This window comes from Cnephaeus nilssonii, assembly GCF_951640355.1.
Source record: "Cnephaeus nilssonii genome assembly, chromosome: 7".
NCBI lineage: Eukaryota > Metazoa > Chordata > Mammalia > Chiroptera > Vespertilionidae > Cnephaeus > Cnephaeus nilssonii.
Window position 1 is genome coordinate 99,105,372 of NC_137078.1, and position 23,542 is coordinate 99,128,913.

A 23,542-nucleotide genomic window follows, 5' to 3' on the forward strand; every position below is an offset into this window, starting at 1 on the left:
TGCCTCTTGTGGCACCCAGTGCAGTGTGCCTCTTGTGGCACCCAGTGTAGTGTGCCTCTTGTGGCACCCAGTGCAGTGTGCCTCTTGTGGCACCCAGTGTAGTCTGCCTCTTGTGGCACCCGGTGTAGTGTGCCTCTTGTGGCACCCAGTGCAGTGTGCCTCTTGTGGCACCCAGTGTAGTGTGCCTCTTGTGGCACCCAGTGCAGTGTGCCTCTTGTGGCACCCAGTGTAGTCTGCCTCTTGTGGCACCCGGTGCAGTGTGCCTCTTGTGGCACCCGGTGTAGTCTGCCTCTTGTGGCACCCGGTGTAGTGTGCCTCTTGTGGCACCCAGTGCAGTGTGCCTCTTGTGGCACCCAGTGCAGTGTGCCTCTTGTGGCACCCAGTGTAGTGTGCCTCTTGTGGCACCCAGTGCAGTGTGCCTCTTGTGGCACCCAGTGCAGTGTGCCTCTTGTGGCACCCAGTGCAGTGTGCCTCTTGTGGCACCCAGTGTAGTGTGCCTCTTGTGGCACCCAGTGCAGTGTGCCTCTTGTGGCTCACTGGTTGAAAATCACTGCTCTATTTCTGCTGATTTGCTGAGCGTTGAAAAAGTAGGGCTTTCTTTGCCTTGAGAATTTGCCTTTACGTTTTGGCGGACTTCCTTCCTGAGCTGAGCATATGCTCTGTTGTTTGCAGATGGTACAATAGATTCTTGGACACAAAGCTGTGGTGAGGTTTTGCAAAACAGCCAGAAACACCCCTGTTCAGTGTCATTGCCCAAATCATGGATGCAGGATTTGAGGTCATTTAATCGTGGGATCCATTCCCAGGCAGAGGCCAGGTGTTAGAGAATAAGTCTTAACCTAGACCCATGGTTTCATTTCCACACACCCCTATAAAGAAAAAATTAGTTTCATGTGTTGTTTGGCATAATTGATATAGATGGTAATAGCCTCTTATTTTTCTAGCCCCTTTCAGGCTTGCTGATTTTAAGATTAAAAAAAAATATATATATATATATATATGTATATGTATATATGTATATGTATATGTATTTGCCCTGCAGCAGCTGTTAGCTCAGTCTGATAAATACACATTTTCATATGGGTAATTTTGAAAATGTGCATTATGCACTTAATGGATTGCATCAGCTTTGCTCAGTTCTTGCAGAACTGCTAGCTTTCTGATTTTAAAAAAAAGCTCTTTAAAGGTGTCTGCAGTGCTTGTGTTGCTCAGGGGGGATTTTCAGGTTGAGGATCATTGAGACCCGCTCAGACAATCCATGCACTCATGAATTGCATGAAAATTCTTAGAAAATAATTTTGGCTTTAAGCGATTACTGGGCATATAATCCAACTGAAATTTTAACATTGCTGTTAATTTAAGTTCTCATCTTTCCTTTTCCAAATAAACAGCTTTATTTGGGGGCTAGCTATAGACATCTATATAAAGCTATTTTCTTAAATAGCTGCTTGATTAATGAGATAAGGGGAATACTTCTTATGAGTATTTGGCCTTATTTTGTTTTGAAAATCATTAAGAGGATTAAGTAGATTTTTGTGTGTGTGAGACTTAAATTCCAAATTGTTTCTTAGAATATATTCTCTTTTAGTTGGATCACCCTAATTTTAATGGGTTATAAAGAAAAGTTATAGAGATCACTTAATACAGTAACAGATTACTAGCGTTGGGCATTGGACTCTCATGTGAATTTATTATAGCTTTGGATCAATTTGGGTTGCCATGGTAACTTGTTTATTCACTTATTTATTTATTTTTAAAAGCACTCTTTTGCTTTAGAAGCAAAGCCAAAATTTTTAAAAAATATATTTTTATTGATTTCAGAGAGAAGCGAGAGAGAGATAGAAACATCAATGATGAGAAAGCATCATTGGTTGGCTGCCTCCTTGCACGCCTCCTTCTGGGGATCGAGCCTGCAACCTGGGCATGTGCCCTTGACTGGAATCGAATCCGGGACCTTTCAGTCCGCAGGCCGATGCTCTATGCACTGAGCCAAACTGGCTAGGGCCCATGGTAACTTTTTAAACAGAAAGAAGTGACTGTTTATCTAGTAATAAGTCATTAATAAGTAAATGTGTTAATTCCATATGTCAGATTTGAGAATTTGCTCTCTCTGCCTTATCCCCTCATGGCAGGGTTTCTCAAGTCTGGAGTGTGAGGAGGCTTCCAATAAGACTGCAGACAAGTGTTTAAGCCAGTGGTTCTCAACCTTCCTAATGCCGCGGCCCTTCAATACAGCTCCTCATGTTGTGGTGACCCCCAACCATAAAATTATTTTCATGCTACTTCATAACTGTAATTTTGCTACTGTTATGAATCGTAATGTAAATATCTGTGTTTTCCGATGGTCTTAGGCGACCCTGCTAGCGGTTCTCAACCTGTGGGTGTGGTCCTCAACCATCCAGGTGGGTCCCACAGGTTGAGAACCGATAGCAGGGTCGCCTAAGACCATCGGAAAACACAGATATTTACATCACAGATATTTACATCAAAGGGATGTCATCTGTATATTGTATTTTGTGTTTACCACCCCAAGTCAAGTCATCACCATTTTCCTCCCTTTACTCTCTTATTCCTCTCCCCCCCCCCCCCCCCCCCGCCCCATCTCAGTGAGCACTGTCTTCATGGTTGGCCTTTGTTCCCTTCGCTAACAGTTCCATCCGGGTGTGTTTACAGGTAATCATTTTCCTGAATGTAACTTGGCAGTGAGAAATGAGAGAATATAGGTTCTCTCTTTTGTTTCTGGAAAGTGTTTTTCCACACTACAAATTAATAACTGCTTTATGTCTCAGTAAGAGGGCTTAGAGTAATAATGATTCTATTGATTATGAAAAGTATATGTAGAGCTTTTCTTTATGTAAAAAGAACAAAGTTGCCCATAGTTTTCACTATCTAAGCATCTGTCATATTGAATGCCAGACACCAGTTCTTGGTGGTTGCAGAGAACACTAAAGTGAGTAAGTTTCTCTGAGCTCAAAGCTCAAACATAGTAATGTGGACAGTGCAGACCATCTGACTGCCAAATAACTGAACAACCAGGCAATGTAATTGTTTATTTTATGTAAAAGAAAGGAGGTGTTTCTTTATAGAGGAGCCATGAGAATTCACTGCTGCTGGAGGTAACTCGTTATAAGGTTGCAGGTGCTGGCAGGATGAAGGAGTGAAAAGGGCTTGGCATGAATGGAGGTAGTGGTGTTGGTGTTTCTTTTGGTAGAATGCAGCCTAGTGGAAGATGAGATGTGGTGGATGTGGTATGGGATCAGACCATAGAATATGGAAAATTTTTGTTATGTGGGCTTTAAGAATGGGTAAGTCATTAGTTAAGAAAGTGACCTATTAATTTTGAAGCCAGTGAATAGTAGCTAGGTATGACAGTGTTATGTATGAAATAGGAACAAGAGGGCATATACACTGTCATTTGTGTTCAGGTTGAGTGGGATGAGTAAATAATTGATATCTAGAGATTTGACATACTGGTACAATAGGGATTGGAACACAGAAATAAGACCCTTGGGTGTCCCAAAATTGTGCACATTGGAGCTATAGGAATGGATTTCTTCTGTGTGTTTTTTTTAATGTTTTTACTGATTTTTAGAGAAAGAGGAAGGGAGATAGAAAGAGAGAGAGAGAGAAACATCAATGAGAGAAACATCCATCATCGATTGGCTGTCTCCTGCACGCCCCCACTACAGATCCAGCCCATAATCAAGGCATGTGCCCTGACGAAGAATTGAACCTGTTACCTCTTGGTGCATGGGATGATGCTCAATCCACTGTGTCACCCCAACTGGGTGGATTTCTTCTGTTTTTACTTAAGTACCAAATTAGAGATAGGAAGAGAGATATGTGCCTTAGTGGGAAGAGTTCTCTTGTTTCTTATGTCAATAAGCATGTTAAATGGATGTTGCCTGAATGTTGAACAGAGTTATTTAGCATCCTGGATTCTGGAACAGGCTAGAAAAGCTTGGTCAACAGTTCATTCATACATACTTGGCAGTGAGAAATGATTCTCTGTTGTTGAGTCTATATCTGAGTAGAGAAATCAGTTGGGAACTTCTGGATGCCTGAATGAGTCCTTTTCTTTCTGGAATGACTTTGGGCTACAAAAATTCTGATGTCTTTCAGAAAGTTTTTGGAAGGAAGTGTCCTTTTAGTGAGGACTTTCTTCATGATCTGTCTCTTATGGTCTGCTAGCACTTGTGGTGGGACTGGACGTCTACTGGATGGATGGCTCCAAATCTTTGCTCCTTTGCTATTTCTTGACTCTTAACATGTATGAAATGAGGCAGTAGAGGAGTTTGCTTGAGTTCTCAAGGATCTGAGTTATTCTGAGACATCTCCGTTATGAAGGGTCAACAGGAAAGATAAAACAAAGGACATTTTAAATGTGGACATTATGGCCACTCTCTAGAAAATTTGATTGCCTACAGATGCTTTTACTTCCCAGTAAATAATACATGACCTTCTTATCCTAAACTTTACAATGATCTTGGACTGTAATGTGAAGTTTTTATATTTCTTTATATCCACTGCTTCCTTTAATATCACTGCTTTTTATAAAAATTGTATCTCAACTTGCTATTTTATTTATTTTTCTTTATTGATCAAGGTATTACATATGTGTCCTTAATCCCCATTGCCCCCCCCCACTCATGCCCTCACCCCCCCCTCTCCCCCCGTGTCTGTGTCCATTGGTTAGGCTTATATGCATGCATACAAGCCCTTTGGTTGATCTCTTGCACTTACCCCCACCCTTCCCTCTGAGGTTTGACAGTCTGATCAAATGATTCTCTGTCTCTGGTTCTGTTTTTGTTCATTAGTTTATGTTCATCAACTTGCCATTTTAAAAAGCAGCCTTTAGACTGCAGCAGTTGACAGCACCAAACGTAATTATTCAGCCCCTGCCCGGGCAGATGCGATGTAAGAAAGGGCTCTTCCAGAGGAAAATGTAATTTGGTTTACTTCATTCCATCTCTGATTGGTTGCCTTGTTTCTCTTTACAATTAGAAAGTAAAATGTGTTTAGGTTAAAATGTTTAGTGCTACCACAAGAGATTAATTTTCGTTCTCTTTCTTGGTTTAAGTGAAAAGATCATTGTAATGGCATGTTCAAGCTAGTCGTCTTTACATTTCACTTCTTTCCTCACAAAATAATAATTGAAAATAAAATAGCACTTGGTCAAGCCATTTCTCTGTGACGATGAGGCATCTATTTGAATAAGTTATTCAGGATTTTGTCTTGGTAGCAAGATATTCAGGTTTTGTCTTGGTGGGTAAATTTGAGCAAGTACCTTCAACTGAATATGGATAATCCTATGGGATTTCCTCCTCCTGCCTCTTCTTTAGGGACCCTGAAAACAGTAATTGAGGCTTTATCAAATTCTTTAAATAAACAGAAAAGTGGTTAAAAAAAAAAAAGAAATCAAGGGCTGTTTCCCTTTAGCTTAAAATTACTAGTAATTTAATATTACCTTTGAGAAAAAATTTTTCTCTAAAATGTATGTGCTTTGTCATTTATTTATGTATGCAGTGGCTTTATGGGCCCTGTCTTTGTTCCCTTAAAGGTAAATGCCATTGTTTTAAAAATTTCTTTTTCTTTTAAAGACTGTGTGTATATCGAGAGTCGGAGACCAAACACACCGTATTTCATCTGTAGCATTCAAGACTTCAAACTGGTAAGCGCTTTTTCCACATGCTCTGATTCTACTCCGGACCTTCTCCTTTTCCAGTTCCTTTGGCTGTCTCATGATTGCTTGTCTATCGTATTGACTTTATACCACTTTACCTTCTGAGTGCTTCCGCTCCCTGGTGGCTGTGGCACTCACATAAGGCAGTCACCAGTTTTATCTTCCCAGTTTTGTAACACTTAAATTTACAAAGCTCATATTGTAAATAATGTGTATAAAGTTTTCTTCCTTCCGTAGGTGTTTTGACATCAATTTCCGATACTCCCTTGAGTTTCTGAAGTAGTTTGTTTCTTCTCAGCTGTTGGGAAGATCCTGAAGAAAAGTAAATGTGGGATTTGATGAGTGGAGAAAAAGAATGTAAATGGGCCAGAGGCTGGTTTTGGTGGTGACCATAATAATTTACTAGATATTTTAGTGAGTACGGAGTGTATCTTGAATCTCTTTTTGGGGTCCCAGTAGTGGGGGTTGGAAGTCTGGCTCAGGGATGGTATAGCTATAGTACTTTCTCATTAAAAACTTTTCCTAAGTCCATAAGTATTGATGTTGCCCGCTATGATCTCTTTGTTTCGGACCAGTGGTCCCCAAACTAGGGGTTTTAGATCCCTGGACATCTGTAGAGATTTTGCAAAGGTCTGCAAGTAAACATTCTCAGTCTTAAATAAATGCACCTCACACATCTGTGCAACTGCTTTTCAATGTATTAATATGCTGCTGTGGTTTTTAAAATTTACTTATTTAATGATAATATGCACTTAATCCCTGTTTATTAGGTATTTTCCTCAATAAAGCAATTGATAAGTGAAATACTACTGAAGTACTATTATTTGGGGATCTTTTGAAACATTTAGATCTTAAAAAGGGATGCCTGTACCAGAAGGGTTGTGACCACTCTCAAGTTTTAGGTGTAGAGAAATCCTAATCCTTATTTGTAGAGATTTTATCAGTGTCTGTGACTGTCCTTATTTCAGAAACCCTTTGAAACGTTTGACAATTCATTGTATGCGATATTTCAGTCTAAAGAAAATTAATGCAGTAGTCTGAAGAGATCTTTAACTCTGCATCTTCTTTGTTTCTTATGGCCCCAAATATCTAGTTAGTATATTGCAATCTAGTTAATAAGTGCATGCCATTTATTTTTCTTTCCTAAAAAGTTATTGTGTATGCAGTGCATGCTTACTGTTCTAAAAGAAAGTCCAATGTGCTATTTACTTCAAGGATTACACTTGGCAAACTGCTTTCAACTTCCTTGCTTGTTTTGCAAGATGGCTTTGCAGTTTAATCTTGTAAAAATCCAGTGCTTTTTATTCAGATTTTATGTCAACACAAAGTTTTGTCATTTGTAGAGGTCTTTGTTATTTGTTACATGTTTCCTTTCCTGTATTTTTACAGACGCTACACTGGCATTGAGACTCTGGGCGGAGGCCTTGTTTCCTGCAGAGTTTTGTTTGCTAGTGGCTGCTGCTGCTGCTCTTTTCCTGGTCACTGTCTTTGTGTGTGACTTTTACCAAATGCAATGCCAGTGCACCATGGAAAGGCTACGGCTCTGAAATGAAATTGCAGAGATTTTTCTTTCACTATTAGAACCGAGCCCCTTTTGTCCAAGGTGTGCACACTAGCTGGTGCCTTCATGTTTGAACAGCGTTGCTTATGAAATGCTGATGATGATGTGATAGTCCAGGGCAGAGTTCCTGCTGAGTTATAGTAATTGCTCAGGGTCTTAACAGCAGTAAAAGCGGAGGCTTCTGTTGTCAGTATTGGTCTAGCACAACACATGAAAGCTGTAGGCAAAAGCAGTGTGGGGAGAGGGTAGGGTGCAGTATGTTACGGTACCTTTTTCTAAATCACACACTGCTATGCCTTACGGTTGTTGTTTTTTTCTGACTTCTGTATTCAGCACACATTATAGTTATGTAAAAATAACAGTGATATTGAAGTATTTACTACTGGAAGGAATGTAGTTATCGTCTGGATATCCGCTTTCTTCTTTCCTTGATTTTCAGTACTATTTACGAAAAGGTAACCTAATAGAGGAGAATAATTATAGGTTGTTGGTTTTTTCTTCTTCAGCTTACCCAAGCTATAAGGGGAAAGGATGAACAGAAGGAAATATGCTTTTTTTTTCCTCTGCAAGATTTTAAACAAAAGAAATTGGAGTTGGTTTTGCCCACAGGAAATACCATGCATGACAAATGGAGCAATGGAAAACAAAAGCCAGTAGCTTTGAAATATTGTTGATTATTTTATCTTTAGTTGTTTGCGAGTGTAACTAAAATGTATTTCTTTGTTTATACCACTGGTTAGAATTAATCCTTTTACCACGGTGAGTTTGTGAATATAGGTATATTTGGGTACTGTAAAAATAATTGGGCGAATGCCCTTTATGTTACACGTTAGCTAAGAGTACAGTGTTAAACACACCAGAGAATAAAGAATTGAGAAGTGGACTTGAGACAACTACCACTAGTCACTAGCACGATGCCAGTGTATTGAACTGAGGATCCTGGGTAAGAAGGGTCTTTGGATTTTATGCCCTGATTGTCTTCCCACAGATTCTGAGTCCATGATACGAAACAGCTGCTTCTGTTGACCAGGTTTACATCTGTTGTCCTGGTAAACTAACAGTGTCCCTTTTCACTCAAAGGTGTCCCTGTTGGGGTGATAGGTTATATGGGGATGGGATCCGTGGCTTCCATTTTATTAACACTTAACCATCAAAACACATCCATAAGACCTCTCTGTCCTACATTGGTAGGTATATTTAGAACCTGCACGTTCACAGGGGTAGGTGAAAGCTATGCTGTTGCAAAAAAAAAAAAAAAAAAAAAAGAGTTCCTAACAGAACTGAGGTTTTTGGAAGTAGCATTTTCAAGGGAAGGGAATTAATTATGTGTTCTATTAGGAAGCTTTCATTCTCCTAGGAAGTGTTCATTAGATGTGCTTATTTACAGATGGGGAGACCTGGGTTTATTTGACTACAGTGGCAAAAGTATCTGGAATATGTGAAAAGCAGAGGCATGAGAGCAGGAGAGGTAAAGTTGAATTATGGATAGTGTATGTTAGAATAGGCAGGAAGAAAGAGGGATCATCAAATAAGGCAGCTTTACACCTTAGGTTTCTGAACTAAATATTAAAGCAGTTGGCTAAATCTTTAGCTTTTTAAGAGAACAGTAATGTGGAATGGCAATCTATGATCTTTGTGGGCTGGCTTGAAAAGATGAACTGAGAGACTGAGTAGCTAGCAGGGAGGGCAAAGCTAATGGGATGAGTAAGAATTGCCTCAGTGAGAGAGGGTTGGGGCAGGCATAAGCAGGGCACAGGCAGGCTGAGGTGAGGGGCAGGACGCCGGGGAAAGCAGAGGATTGGAACACTGCGGAGCTGAGCGAGAGTACACGCCTCCTCGAGCTCTGCTGATGCTGCTTCCAGTGGAGTCACAGTTCCGCTCATGAAGGCCTCTTCTTGGCCACCTTGAGTTGATCTCAGGAATTGCACCTGCAAGAGCCTAGCATACCACCCTCCACCCTTTCTTCTGCTGCACTCCCACAGCTTTTCTGGTCACTGGGTGACTTGGTTTCTTTGAGAATTTTGATTTTGGATGAGTCAGTATCACCAAGGAGCTTTATATCCCAGAGTGCAATTAAGAATGTTTTAGGTTGTAATCAGGGCCTTTGACAAGCATTTATTGAAAACTTACTTTGTGTTCTTTGCTGGGTGCAGCAGCATAATGGGGGCTGAAGAATGTGAGATCTAGTTCCTTCCCTCAGTGAGTGTAGGTACTAAGGACAGACAACGGTGGCATTTTTGGATATCAGTCCTCTTTGGAGAACACTGAATAGGATTGATGTGGGGGAAGACATTCAGTTTTTGTCCCCAAAGAAAGATTTCTTTGTTGCTTTTACTAAAAAACAACAAAATTCCATTTTTATAGACATCCAGGCCTTAGCATAATAGAGTTAATTTGTTATCTAAAAATAATCTAGGATTCTGAGAATGCTCAATAAGAAGATCATTGAGATTAGTAATTTCCATTCAGTATAATACCCAGGAGTTTCTGGTCTGGGTCTAGCTGTAGTAGTTCATACCTAAGTCTTCATTCACAGGTAAGTAATCGAAGCTGTTCCTTTAATATTCTACATGGCAATTTTGTGTGGATTCTTAATTTCTTTCGTTCATACAATAGAAAAAGTATGATTTTGGTTTCTTTGAGTTACATAATTATCTATTCTTCAGTTGTTATATGAAATGAATTTTCAGGTAGGATATATAATTATTACAAGTATTATTTAGAGCAAATAACATTGATTCATTTGGGCTCTTATTTGGTTAATTAAAACTGGGAAAGTTATTAAATTTATACCTGGTCTAGACATTCCTCAGAGTTGGGGATATGTCATTAGGAATATTATGGTTATATCCAGTTTACTGTTTAGGGCTCAATGTGTTGTTATGGCTCTGCATGGATGAGTGTGCTGTTGTATCATTTACGTCCCTAACAGTTTAAGTCCTAAGTACAGATTGTGAATGCAGAATAGCTAAGTCCTTAATTTGCCACTAGTTATCTTGGAGAAGGCACATCTCCGTTACTGCTGTGAATGTGGGGACCAAATTATTCAAGATTTCAATTTCCCTCTTTGTTTCATTGTCAAATGTGAGCAGCAGGGAGAGGAGCATTTGGAATTTCTTTCTGATTCCTGGTTTGATAGGGTTACACCCCAAGAGCTGATCACAACAAATCACAAAGTCAGAAAAAGTAGCTTTCTCTTGGGTTCCATTTACTATTAAAATTGCCTCTCTACCCCAAGTTGAATTTCTCACAAGTGGAATAAAAGTAAGAACCTGCTATTCGTGCTCACTTTGGCAGCACATATACTAAAATTGGAATGATACAGAGAAGATTAGCATGTTCCCTGCACAAGGATGACACGCAAATTTGTGAAGCGTTCCATAAAAAAGAAAAAAGAACCTGGTATTCCTTCTTTAAAATGGAAACTTATTGAGGATAAGTAATTATATCCTCTTATTTTTTTGTTAGAGATCTTTACATAGATAATGCTGGGAGGTGTGAGAGACACATTTCCATGCACTCTTTGTGCGTACATACATGTGTATACACAATGAGTTAGTTATCATTATACACCATTTTAATATTAGGTAATTCTTTTATTAAAACTGTTCTGGTGGTCGGGCAGGAAGTCCACATTAATTTGAACATGGCTAATTCAGAATCTGAGATGCTTTTCTGGGACTGAGATTAGGGATGGAACAGTGCAGGGGTCGACAGCTTGACCTTGACATCAGTTTGTTCCATCAGTTGCTCTCTTTCATGACCTTGGGCAAGACACTTAATCCTCCTAACCTAATTTTATTTACTTCTGAAGTTGGGATATAAAGCACCTCTCTTGCAGGTAGATTGTTTTTAGGTTAAAAGCTAAGCCTACAGAGTGGATAGTAGCACAGTGCCTGGGCCATGGAATGACAAAGATCATGATGTTGAAGAGTACTTTAGGTTTAAGCTTTGTGAGGGCAGACACCACACCAGTTTTATTCATTGGTGTCCACTGAGCACTTAGCATATTGCCTACCCCACATAAGATCCACAATAAATATTTATTGAATATTGAATGAGATATCATTTCAGTGGAAGGCATTCACTGGGTAAAGTTTTTTAAAAACTTTAGTAATAGTTTGATACAATGTTTGCATTAGCTACAGATTAACCTTCTGTTTATGAAACAAGCCAAAGAGATCTGCTTCTTTGCTTTTTGTTTATGCTTGTAATGTGTAACATTTTCTATACTTAAATAATAAAATTCTATTCTTAAAATACTTTAAAAGTCAGTTTCTTATTTTCTTCAGGAAGTTTACATGAGGGTAGCCGAAGTCATAACATTGTTTAGGTATTACTATAATGTTTGGAGTTTTCTATAATACTTCTAGCAAAGAAAAATGAGGGCTCAGTATACATGTAAACATCCCAGAGAAGGCCAGCTGATAGGAAAAATGCCTTACGGATGATTCATTTCTCTGCAAAGCAGCGGCTGTCTTTTGTTTTTCATAGTCCCTCAAGTCAGGCCTGCAGAATTAGTATTTCTTTTTATAGTTCTTTCTTTTTGTTCCCCACAAGGTCAGTACCACCCAGCTGCAGCTTTGTTACTTGAGTGTAACGTTGGACAAGGAAGTGAAAACGGTGAAGTTTGTTATCAATTGGCTGGAGTGAGGAATGAAGTGTTGCTTAGAGAGACAGATAATGGGGTGGAGAGCGGGCGATTCTTTAAGAGCAGTTGCTCCTTTCTGTTGGTTTAGTTTTCACCTGTCAGGAGTGAGGGCGTGGCGTGGCAGCCCTCTCCTACACGGATTTCTCAGCCAAGAAAAGGTGTGTGTGACTGATTTGGTGCTAGAGGATTCTCAGGGAGGGCCACGACTTTTTTCTTTCTTTGTTTAAAATAAAGGTCATGGTTGCTTGGTTGTTTCCATAGGCGTTGTAATTAATAAACTGCCCTGGGGTGTTGGGCTTGCTCAGTGCTGTTTGGAGTAAGCCACCAATAATAAATACACTAAGTCCTCACTTAACATTGTTGATAGGTTCTGTGAATTTAAGGGCAATGACATATAACAAAACCAGTTTTACCACAGGCTAATTGATGTAAACAAGCGTTAAGTTCCTAAGACAGCTCATCAGTGTTATAATGAAATGAAGATGAACAAAAAGAGGATCTGCTGTATCTGTTCCAGGACTGTCTTTTTCACTTGTAAATTTGATGTTATTTGTATTTAATCCTATATAGGCAAGAGTAGGATGAAATCTCTTAGTCAGATGAGGTGATATTGGATCTTGGCTGCTAACTCCTCCCCCAGTTCTGGAGCAGTCATGTTGAGAGTTCTTTTGAATCACCACAACCATTTTGCATGATATGAATGTCAGCTTATAAATGACTGGGGTGGTATTCACGTAAGTGAAAATCAAAATGAGGCTTGGGAATAAATAATCTCAGAGCACCTTATTGGCCCCATTTATTCAGCTTCTCATCGATCTGTTTTCACTCATGACTGACAGTCATTATAGACCACATGGGATTTAAAGTTTTAATGGTTCATGGTTACTGTGAAGTTGGTAATTAATTTTGTCCTCATTTATATGAATTTTAGGACTCTTAAGAAATCACTGGAAAAGTTTTACTTAATTATATTTATTTTCATAAAATATCTTAAATGTTATTTACTAAGCCTGTTCTCTATATGTGAAATTTTTTCAATGCAGAAGACTCAAGGTATTCTAATTTTTTAAAAAGGAGCTTAGGGAAGTTTGAAACAATTTGATGTTTGCAGAGATCTGCTGTGCAAGAATACTTGTAAAGTCTTGTCATTCAAACTCAATTCCATACAACTGGAAACTTGTAATTTGGATGTGGATGTTTGTGTTAAGAACCAGCTCAAATAGTCTAAAAAGCTTATTAGAACTGAAATAAAATGAGGGAAACTGAGATACTGTGTCAGTTTTCTGACTCCTAAATAAGAACAATGATAAGTTTTGAAATGATGCCTTTTTAATGCTTAAAATATTTTAATCATTACCTGAATTTTTGCGTATTTAAAATATTGCCAAGGTGCTTAGAAATTATTTACTAGGTGTCTTTGTTTAAAACCCTTGATTTGAATGTATAAGGATTTGAGTGGTCTGATTAATTGAATTTCTAGTGCAAGAGATTAACCACAAATTTATTTCTCTTTGATGCTTATGATAAAAAATGTTGAGTATACTTTACATTCTTGTGCACAGTTGACTCTTTGATTTGGAATCTGTAGTGTTGGTATGGGGAGGCGGGAGGTGTGTGGTGGAGAAGGTTATGACTACTAACACTTGATTTAATCACATATTGTAACCGAGACGGTGGGAGTCAGACTGACCACACACAAAGCGTGGGGCCCAGCGTGTGCTGTAGAAGGTGATCTGTAGAGAAGGAAAAGAAAACCACCATGATAAAGACATTCCCAATATTAGCTTATTTTCTTGGGGTTTGTTTTTCTTGTTTGTTAGACATAGACATTAAATCTTGAATTACAGGAAGTTGTTAGAGAATGATTCTTTGCTTCTCAAAAGGAGTTAATGTGACAGGACTCTCTAAAAAGATTTAATATTAAAAACTTTGCTTATCTGTAATTTTTAAACATCTTTAAGAACAGAAATCTTATATAAGCATTTGAGTTTTATGATGTTTTTAGTTCATTTAAAACCTCGTGAAATTGAATTGTTAGTGTTTTGTGTTTTTTTTTTTGAAATGTTATTGCTCTCTAGAATGTTTGAAAGGGATCATATTAAAACTTATCTGAGATATCTTTTTTGATACTTAAATGAACTGTGCTGGCTTTCAGAAGTTGCTCTCTAATCATTTGCTGGTTTTAAATTTTCTGGTTTCTTAAAAATACCAAACTGGTTTTGCCCCTAAAAGAAATAATGTCTTTCTTGAACTTTCTGCTCTGTGCCTGTTCATTGTACGTACCTACGGGCATTGGAGAAAACTGAAACTCATTTGAATGGTGTCTATTTTCCTCTGGTGGTAAGCTTTGTCTTTCACCTTGCCGTTAGCTTTCCCAGATTAAACGAGGACTTTGAGAAAATGGTAGGACCTTGCTTTGAAACCCCTAATGCTTTGAATATTTCCTTATTAAGTACATGTCTTAGGACTCTAGCATCTCTCATTAGAAACGCTTCTGAAAGCTCACTCCGTCCACTTGGGGTTCATTTTTATGATAAACAAAGCATGCCACGTCACTGTGCTTTGGCACGGTGCCATCTTAACTTGGTTATTCTGAGGGGCACACACCATACTGCTTTGTGGCAGGATCCAGGTTAAAGTGTAAAGCTGGAAGGGGCATACGTTTGTTCACGCTGAGCTAATTAAGGAAATGGCTTTGATTCATGCAGAAAGGTTAACTTTAGTGGTGGAACAAATTCTCTGAGATTTCAGACGCCATCTGCTAAAGGATTGTGCAGATGCTTGTGTGCTGAGTGCCCCTAGTAACCAGGGTGTGAGGGGACATTGGGCGTGTTAACTTAAAACTTTTTTCTTTTTTAGGTCCACACCTCCCAGGCCTGCTGCAGATCTCCAACTCCTGCTTTGTGTGAGCCCCCAGCATGCTCTCTGCCGGTGGCGTCACAGCCACCACAGCATCTTTCTGAAGCCGGGAGAGGGCCTGTAGGGGTAAGGAGAATCCCGTTTTTAAAAGCTGTCAATATTTTATATCCCATAGGGTATAAAATAGGAATATTACCTCCCTCCCCAGAGCCCCTTTAAAAATGTGCTGTATTGTATGTGTTTTTAAAGGAGTAACAAGTACATGCACAGAGGAAGCAAAATACGGGACTTACCTTACCCCTCTAGGACAGTTCCAGAAGTTAGCGGGGTTTGGTAGGGTAGGGTATTTGGCACCAGCAGAGAGCATGCTGGGCTGCTGCAAGGAGCAGGAGCTGGCAATCAGCAGCGAGTATGGATGTTGGCAACTGAAATGGGGAAACGGGGTAAGTTTGGAATGTGCGTTTCCCCAGGATGTGCTGGGTGCTGTCCTCTCAGGTAAAGTTTGTAGAGTATTGCTAGGCTTTTCTGCAGGGCAGGTGCAGACTAAACACTGAAGGCATGGGTTGGGGGTAGATACAGTACCCCCAGCTGGACGCTGCTCATTCCTCTGTTACCTGGTGGTAATGTGGGTGTGAGGTGTAGCAGGATGCCATGTCCCTAGTTGGTTATTCCTTAGAACACAGGACCCGGTGTACGATCTCGGAGGCTAGTTTTGTCTTCTGTCCTACCTTTCCTGAAAGCTGTGTACACACCTGTCTTTTCCTTTATTTGTGAGGATTTAGTGGTAAAGCTTTCTGAAAGATAGGTGTTATTGTTCTGATCAACTGCTGTGAACCATTGAAGAAATGTAAGACCTGTCTTTCTCTTGCATGTAATCTGACTCTGACCATGGAGCTCAAACTCGTACTCAGAAAATGACACAAGGGAATAGTCATCACAGATGCACACGCGCAGTACAAAATTCTGGGAATGGTAATGCATTGTTCCATTGCAGTGTGGAACGTTCCTATCTTGAGACTGAGAGGAGAGAGTGCTCCAAATGGGTGATGACACTGGGCAAGTTTTGTGACGGCAGGGCGGGCGGTTTTGAGGAGCTGGCTCTGTTTTTGATACGTCCGTCACATGTGGCCAGGCAGAGTGGCGGAGCCTTCCGGTGTCCGTGTCAGCTTGTCCCTATAAGCACATAGATTGTGAGCCTGGTGAAGCGGGCAGTTGTGAGAAGACCACCGGACGGCAATGAAGAGCACAGGTTAGTGGGACTGGGGAGGCAGAGGTGGGGATATGAAATGGGGCTGGATCATGAAGGATCTTAAAGGTTAGAAAAGGTGAAGTTTTATGTGATAGTCGGAAGAGAGCCTTTGCAGCCTTCTTTATTTCCTGCAAGCCAATTTGCAAATCACTGCTTAAGGAGATTCATTGGGAAGCAGAATGCTGCGTGGAGTGGGGAAAGACCGAAAGTTCCAATTAGGAGGCTAGGCTGTCATCCGTGCATAAAATGAAGAGGACCGAGACAATAGAGATGGGATATTAATAATTGTACCAAAACCAGGAATAATGGTCACAACAACAGTTTCATGTTTGGGTAATCGCAGTGTCATTTATCCAGAATTAGGCCAGGAAAAGGTTCACACCGTGGAAGCCTTGGGATTATTGATACAATAGCCATTCACAAAGTACGATAAAACCCAGGGTAGTGGATAAAAGTCTAATTTTAACCCCTGAAGAGAGACTGGCATTTTAAGGGACAAATTAGCAGAGTCCTGACTTGACTACCTACTTCAAAAGCTTCAGCCTTTACTTTACCATCTCATTTCCATATGTATCTAAGAAGGGGCTGTTAGCTTGCAGGTAATTGTTTCTTTATTCTCTAATCAGTGTGGATGTCACTGTTAGACTGTTTCATTTCCACAATACTCACCAACCAGGATTTGCTAAACAGATTGAAATTTTTCCCCATGACAGTAAACTTGTTCTGTGAGTATTAGTGATGGCCACTATTTACTTTTTAGCAGTGAAAGTGTTGTGGTCACTGAGGATTTAAATAAGTTTATGATTGGTGGTGCACTCAGGTACCATCATATGAAGGCTTGAGAAGATTCTGTAATAAGATGATAAATCTTTCAGTCAAGATGCTGCTGCAGAAAGCTAACTGTATTGATTGTTCTGTAACAAAGCTTCATGCTGCCAAAGTCATTTGAGCTGGATCTGAATTGGATCCAGTTGGCAAAACTCCCTCCCACCCCTCCTTGTGTGGGGCTCTCATAAATTCTGCAGGCACACAGATCTAATACAGTGTAATGAGAGAGCTGCTGGGGGAAAAATTGATTACAGGGTTGCAGACAATATCATTAATGTTTCTTGCCATGATACACCAGATGTCTTCGCTAATAGACTATTTTTGTTAATTTAGTTTTTATACCATGGCATTGCTTGCATCATAATTTAACTTGCTTTGCGTATTCAGGTATATGTGATCTGTGTTTCTACACTAATAGATGTATCAACTCATAAGATTTAATTTTATAAATTTCTAACTTATTGACCATTTTTAAAGTATTTGTACTGGAAAGGCAACACTTTTACATGTTATTGAGAATCTGTTAGCTTGGATGTTTTCTAGCAAAAAGTACTGTGTTTACTGGTAGTTCGGGGGTAGTGAGGGAGATGAGATGGCAAAGAAAACATTGCCCAGATCCTTGGTAGCCTGGGCAGAGATGATCCCAGTGTAAGGTGGTGTGAATGGCACAAGAAACTCCAAAGCAGAAATGGTGCAGCCATTGAAGGGGATGCAGTTTCATTTGTACTGTCACGGAGGCGCTCTGCAGGCTGAGTTCTATTGGCTGCACCTGTCCTCTTCCTCTCAGGAGATCAGCGCTGGCTAGGGGATTTAGTCATTGAGCTTTTTTATGTTTTAGTCATATATTTTTGTGTGTTTAAGACCTCTGTTGAGTGGCTAACATATATAATATAAATAAGGTAGTGGGTTGAGCTATTTTATTTCAGTCATTTTTTTAACTTACTGGCTTTTGGTGCATTATCTTTTGGAGAACATATATTTTTTCTTTAGACATGTTCATGTGTAACATAGGACATACTAATCAACCTCTCTAACCCTTAGTTTTCTCACTTAGAAAATGAGTACAATATTACTGGCTACTTGAAATAATTAAATACCATATATAAGCATTCATTAAGCATTATCTGTTATCACATAGATATTTGTTATACAAATTCAGGTTTTAAAATTTTAAAAAATATATATTTTAATTGATTTCAGAGAGTGAGGGAGAGGGAGAGACAGATAGAAACATCAATGATGAGAGAGAATCATTGATCAACTGCCTCCTGCTTACCCCACCCTTGGAGATGGAGCCCACAACCCAGGCATGTGCCCTGACCTGGGATGAACCATGACCTCCAGGTTCATAGGTTGCCACTCAACCATTGAGCCACTCTGGCCGGGCCAAATTCAGGTTTTAAGTAATTTATTAGTTTTCTAGACATTCTTAATCTACACATAGGCCCCTAGGTAATCTCTTTGAGTTTAAGAGGTCCTATTAAATTCCTAAAATTTCTTGGCAGGTCTTATATGTATGAGCAATTTTCTGCAGAGAGTATACTTTTCAACCATAGATGCTAATCAGATTCCTAAAATGTTGAAAAAATCTAAAAATTAAGATTAAAAGCTGTAGATCATTTAAAATCTCAAATCAGCTAGCTGTTTGTTAAGGAGGTAAACTAACATTGAACATTTACTTTGTGCCCAGGCACTTTGCTACTCTTTTGATCGATTTAATCTCCACAACAATCTGTGATATTTATTTAATTGTGCAGATGAGAAAACTTGAGGTTTGCATTTGTATAAAATCTTGCCCCGAGTGAGTGGCAGGACTCATGAACTTACCCTGGTTTTACATGACCTTCACTGGTCTCATGGCGCCTTCTCCCGGGACGCTGCCACGATGCCTCCCTTTGCCTCCACTGTACTGGAAGCTCCGGAGCTCACACGCTGCTCCACACTTGGTGTGGCAGAGGGCTTCCCCCACTGGGAGCTTACAGGCCGACCCTCACCTTGGACACATGGACAGGGCGCTGACAGTGTGGTGTGAGAACCCTTTGTTCAGATCAGTAGATTTTGTCTTCCTGTTGGCACTGGTGGTGGTCAGATCTTTAGTGTCCTTTTGTTTTTAAAAGAATGCATGACCAACAGCTACTGTGAGTTCTCTTTCATTCATCTTAATAGCATCTACAGTTGACCCTTGAACAATGTGGGAGTCAGTCCCCTCCTCAAGTAAAAAATCCATTATAACGTTGACTCCCCTAAAACTTAAGTTGTCCTTGGTATCTGTGTGTGTGTGTGTGGGGGGGATTGATTCCAGGACCCCTGTGGATATCAAAATCCGAGGATGCTCAAATCCCCTATATAACATGGCATGGATCAGTGTATACAGTCATCCCTCTACATCTGCTGACTCCGCACTGCAGATAGAAAACTGTACAGTATTTACTGAAAAAATTCGAGTCTAAGTGGACTTGTGCAGTTCAAACACATATTTTTCAAGGGTTAACTATGATGTACATTTGAAAAGTAATTCCTGTGGTCTGATTTGTTAGTCTGTGTGTTTGTTTCAGGTAAAACTTGGTACATGTAAGAAATTGGGTTTTGCATTTCCTTTGGAATAAATCCATTCCCCAGGTCGGTAAACCTGCCCATTAACAGATGGGAAACTAGGGCCCAATGACTTTCCCAAACCCCTGGTTCATATGGGGCTGCTCAAGCCAGAAGCCAGGCCTCCTGGGTCCCTGGTCAGTGCTCTTTCTACTGCTCCTCCTGCATTTCCTCTGCCTGTAATGGATGCTCTTCAAGTCGGCCCATGCAGTATGCCATTTACTTCTTTAAAAGCGAAGAATCCTTTACTTCATACCTACTTTTAGCTTTTGTGACTGTATCTCAAACCAGTGTTAAAACAACATTATTTTTTGCTTATGTAAGACATTTAATATTTTTAAGTATTGTTTCTAACACTGGTACTTCTCATACTTGGGACTTCAGTACCATTTAACAATGAAAAGCAAGCATTTATTATAAAATGCTATTTAAAAAGTAGAGTGGTTATATTTCTACCCATTTGCTGCTTATAAAGAACTGTAATCTGGTTGCTTGTTTAGCTATTCAAGAGTTTCTGAAGATAGCCTATTTTTTCAGTATTTACTGTGGCTTCCCCAGTTGACATTAAATATGCCAAAAATAACTGCTGCCTTTTACTTTTAATTGTAGTTAAAGGTGTTAAAATTACTGAGTTTTCAGAAAAAATGCCAATATAAATGCTGAATTCATCCAACTACCCTAAATGAAAGATGATTAATAGCTATTGGATTTTAATGTAGCAAGTTTTTAAAAATTCTTAAAATTTTTTGCCCTGGCCAGTGTGTTCTGCAGTTAGAACATCGGCCCTCGCACCAAAGGGTCTCAGGTTCAATTCCTGGTCAAGGGCATGTACCTGGGTTGCAGGTTAGATCCCTGGCCACAGTTGGGGCTCATGCGGGAGGCAACAATCCATGTGTCTTTCTCACATTGATCTTTCTCTCCCTCCCTCCCTTCCACACTCTTTGAAAAGCAATGGGAAAAATATCCTCGTGTGAGGATTTAAAAAAAGAAAAGTTTTTTTTAATCCTCATGGGAGGATATGGTTTTGTGTGTGTGTGTGTGTGTGTGTGTGTGTGTGTGTGTGTGTGTGTGTGTTAATTGATTTCAGAGAGAGGAAGGGAGGCGGGGAGAGAGAAAGAGAGAAACATCAGTGTGAGAGAGATACATCAGTTGGTTGTCATATACGCCCAGACTGGGGATCAAATCTGCAACCTGGGTATGTGCTCTGACTGGAATTGAACCCGTGCCCTTCCGTGAATGGGACGGCACTCCAACCAGCTGAGCCACACTGGCCACGGCTAAAAATTCTTAAAACACCCAACCAACTAATATATATCCTGCTTCCTGATTAATTCCTTTCTCTTGGAACAGTTGTTTTCATACCCTGCTCTGCCATAAAAGCTAATTGTTAGCTAGTTTGTTCTTACGGCTGTCTTTCCATCGTATTCATCTCCTTTTTTACGAAAGGGGCATGATGCCACCTTCTCAGAACATAGATTTGAACAACCTTATGATTTTATGAAACCGCCTGCTATGTAAGCAGTCTTTTGTAATCATAGGTCTATGTGAGATGCAGCGGTGGCTTCTAAGTTTTGTTGCGCTCCCTTTCCCCCAGGCATAGTGCATCACCCTTTATTGTGTACAGGGACTGTTAGGTCTTTCAACCTTGCCTTTTTTGGCTGTTTCATATTGTTCAAAAAATATCTAAGCAAAAATGTGGAAATTCCAGGCTTTACAAGTTCTCTAGGATTAGCTTTACCAATGTGAATTGCCAAAGACATTCCAAGGCCCTCCATGCCATGGAAGGTGAGCTTGCAGTTTTGTTTAGTTTAACTTTGTTTGTAGTGTTACCCCTCATTTTGGGATATCATAGTACTTTCTTCGGGTGGCAGTATTTCTTAGGACTATCAAGGCCGTCAGTGAAATTCATGTAATACACCTAAAGTTAATCAGTTCTTTTCAGAGTCTATAGTAAATATGTCTCATGCCTGGAAGTTGGTATTTTCTGTTTTTATCTTTGGTCTCATGTTTTACAGTTAGATTGAATGTTAGGTATTTCTTCATTTGTTTGTTTTCGCTTGTTTTTTTGTTTTTTTAATAGACGATTTTTTTAGAGCAGTTTTAGATTCACAGCAAAATTGAGCGGAAGGTACAGAGATTTCCCACAAACTTCCCCACTCCTACACGAATAGCCTCTCCTATTATTAATGTCCCCCACCAGAGAGGTATAGATGTAATAATGGACGAATCTGCATCGACACATCATTATCATCCAAAGTGAACATCAGGCTTCGCTGTTTGTGTTGTACATGCCATGGGTTTAGACAGGTCTCTAAAGCCGTGAACCCACTATTACAGTTTCATAAAGAGTAGTTTCACTGCCCTAAAATCCTGTGCTCTGCCTGTTCATCCCTCCCTTCTCCCTAATCCCTGGAAACCTGTGATTGTTTTGCTGTCTCCATAATTTTGCCTTTTCCGGAATGTCATACAGTATGTAGCTGGAATCACACAGAAGCCTTTTCATATTGGCTTCTTTCACTTAATAACATGCACTTTAATTTTTTCCATGTCTTTTCATGGCTTAATAGCTTGTTTCTTTTTCCCTCTGAATAATATTCCATTGTTTGGATGTACCACGGTTTATTCATTAACCCCCTGAAGGGCATCTTCCCAGTTTTGCAGTTATGAATAAAGCTGCTGTAACATTTGTGTGTCAGTTTTTGTGTGGACATAAGTTTTTCAACTCCTTTGGGTAAGTACCATGAAGTGTGATTGCTGGATTGTATGCTAAGAATATGTTTAGTTTTCTAAGAAACAACCAAACTGTTTTCTGAAGTAGCTGTACTAGTTTGTATCCCACCCGCAGTGAATGAAGAGTTTCTGTTGCTCCACATTCTTGCCAACATTTGGTGTCAGCGCTCTGGATTTTGGCCATTCTAGCAGGTGTATAGTGGTATCTCACTGTTGTTTTAGTTCGCATTTCCCCATGACATACATTATGAAAGTAACTTTTCAGATGCTTCTTTACCACCTGAATAGCTTCTTTGGTGAGATGTCTGTTAAGGTCTCTGGTTTATTTTTTAACTGAGTTGTTTACTTTCTTATTGTCGTGTGAAGTGTTCATGTATATTTTGGATGACAGTCTTTTATCAGATGTGTCTTTTGCAAATATTTTTTCCCAGTCTATGACTTGTCCTTTTCTTTTCTCCACAGTGTCTTTTGGAGCGCAGACATTTTTAGTTTTACTGAAGTCCAGCTTACCAATTCTTGCTTTTGTGGATTATGTGCTGTTGGTATTAAAGCTGAAAAGACATCACCATCCCCGTGGCCATCTAGGTTTTCTCATATGTTGTTTTCTAGGACTTTTACAGTTTTGCATTTTACATTTAGATCTGTGATCCATTGTGAGTTAATTTTGGCGAAGGGCATAAAGCCTAGATTTCTTTTTCATGTTGATGTCCAGTTGTTTAGCGTCCTTTGTTGAGATACTTGCCTTGCTCTGTTGTGTTGCCTTCGCTCCTTTGACAGAGATCAGTTGACTATTTATGTGGGCCTGTTTTTGAGGTCTTTATCTCATTGTTCTGAATTGAGAGTAATATGCAGACAGACATCTTGACTCTACTTCCTAAATACTTAAAAGTATATTGCATAGAACAAGGACATTCTTTTATATAGATACCATATAGCCATCAAAAGCAGGAGACTTAACAGTGATACAATGCTATAATCTAATCTATAAACACATTTTGCCATTTGTTCTAACAGCTGCCTTTGATAGCAATTTGTTTTTCTTGTCTAGTATCCAGTTCAACATCACACTTGAAATTAATTATGTGTCTCTCTAGTCCCCTTTAATCTGGAACAGTTCCTTTTCTTTTGTGTTTCATGACATTGGCATGTTTTTAAAGTGGACAGTCCAGATTTTTGTAGTTCGCTGTTTCCTAGTTATTAGATTTAGGTTATGCATTGCAGGCAGGACTGTTATATTAGTGGTATTGTGTCCTAAGCACCTTCCATCAGAGGACACATGAGATCAGCTTGTCACATTATTGGTGATGTTACCTTTGATCACTTGGATAAGTTACTAACTTTCCCTTTGTAATCAGTAAGTAATTTGTATGGAGAAACTTTGAGACCATG

The 23,542-nt window shown here is 39.6% G+C and overlaps 1 protein-coding gene across 4 annotated transcripts in view; it reads left to right on the top strand.

Moving 5' to 3' along the window:
* Positions 1–23,542, top strand: part of RERE (arginine-glutamic acid dipeptide repeats) — a 387,530-nt gene that overhangs the window by 171,272 nt on the left and 192,716 nt on the right. For 3 of the 4 annotated variants that reach the window (XM_079776772.1, XM_079776773.1, XM_079776774.1), the window contains exons 3-4: positions 5,601–5,671; positions 14,755–14,880. In XM_079776772.1, coding sequence (XP_079632898.1) covers positions 5,601–5,671; positions 14,755–14,880 — 197 coding nt within the window. The remainder of the gene's footprint in view (positions 1–5,600; positions 5,672–14,754; positions 14,881–23,542) is intronic. The other variant, XM_079776775.1, reaches the window with a different exon arrangement.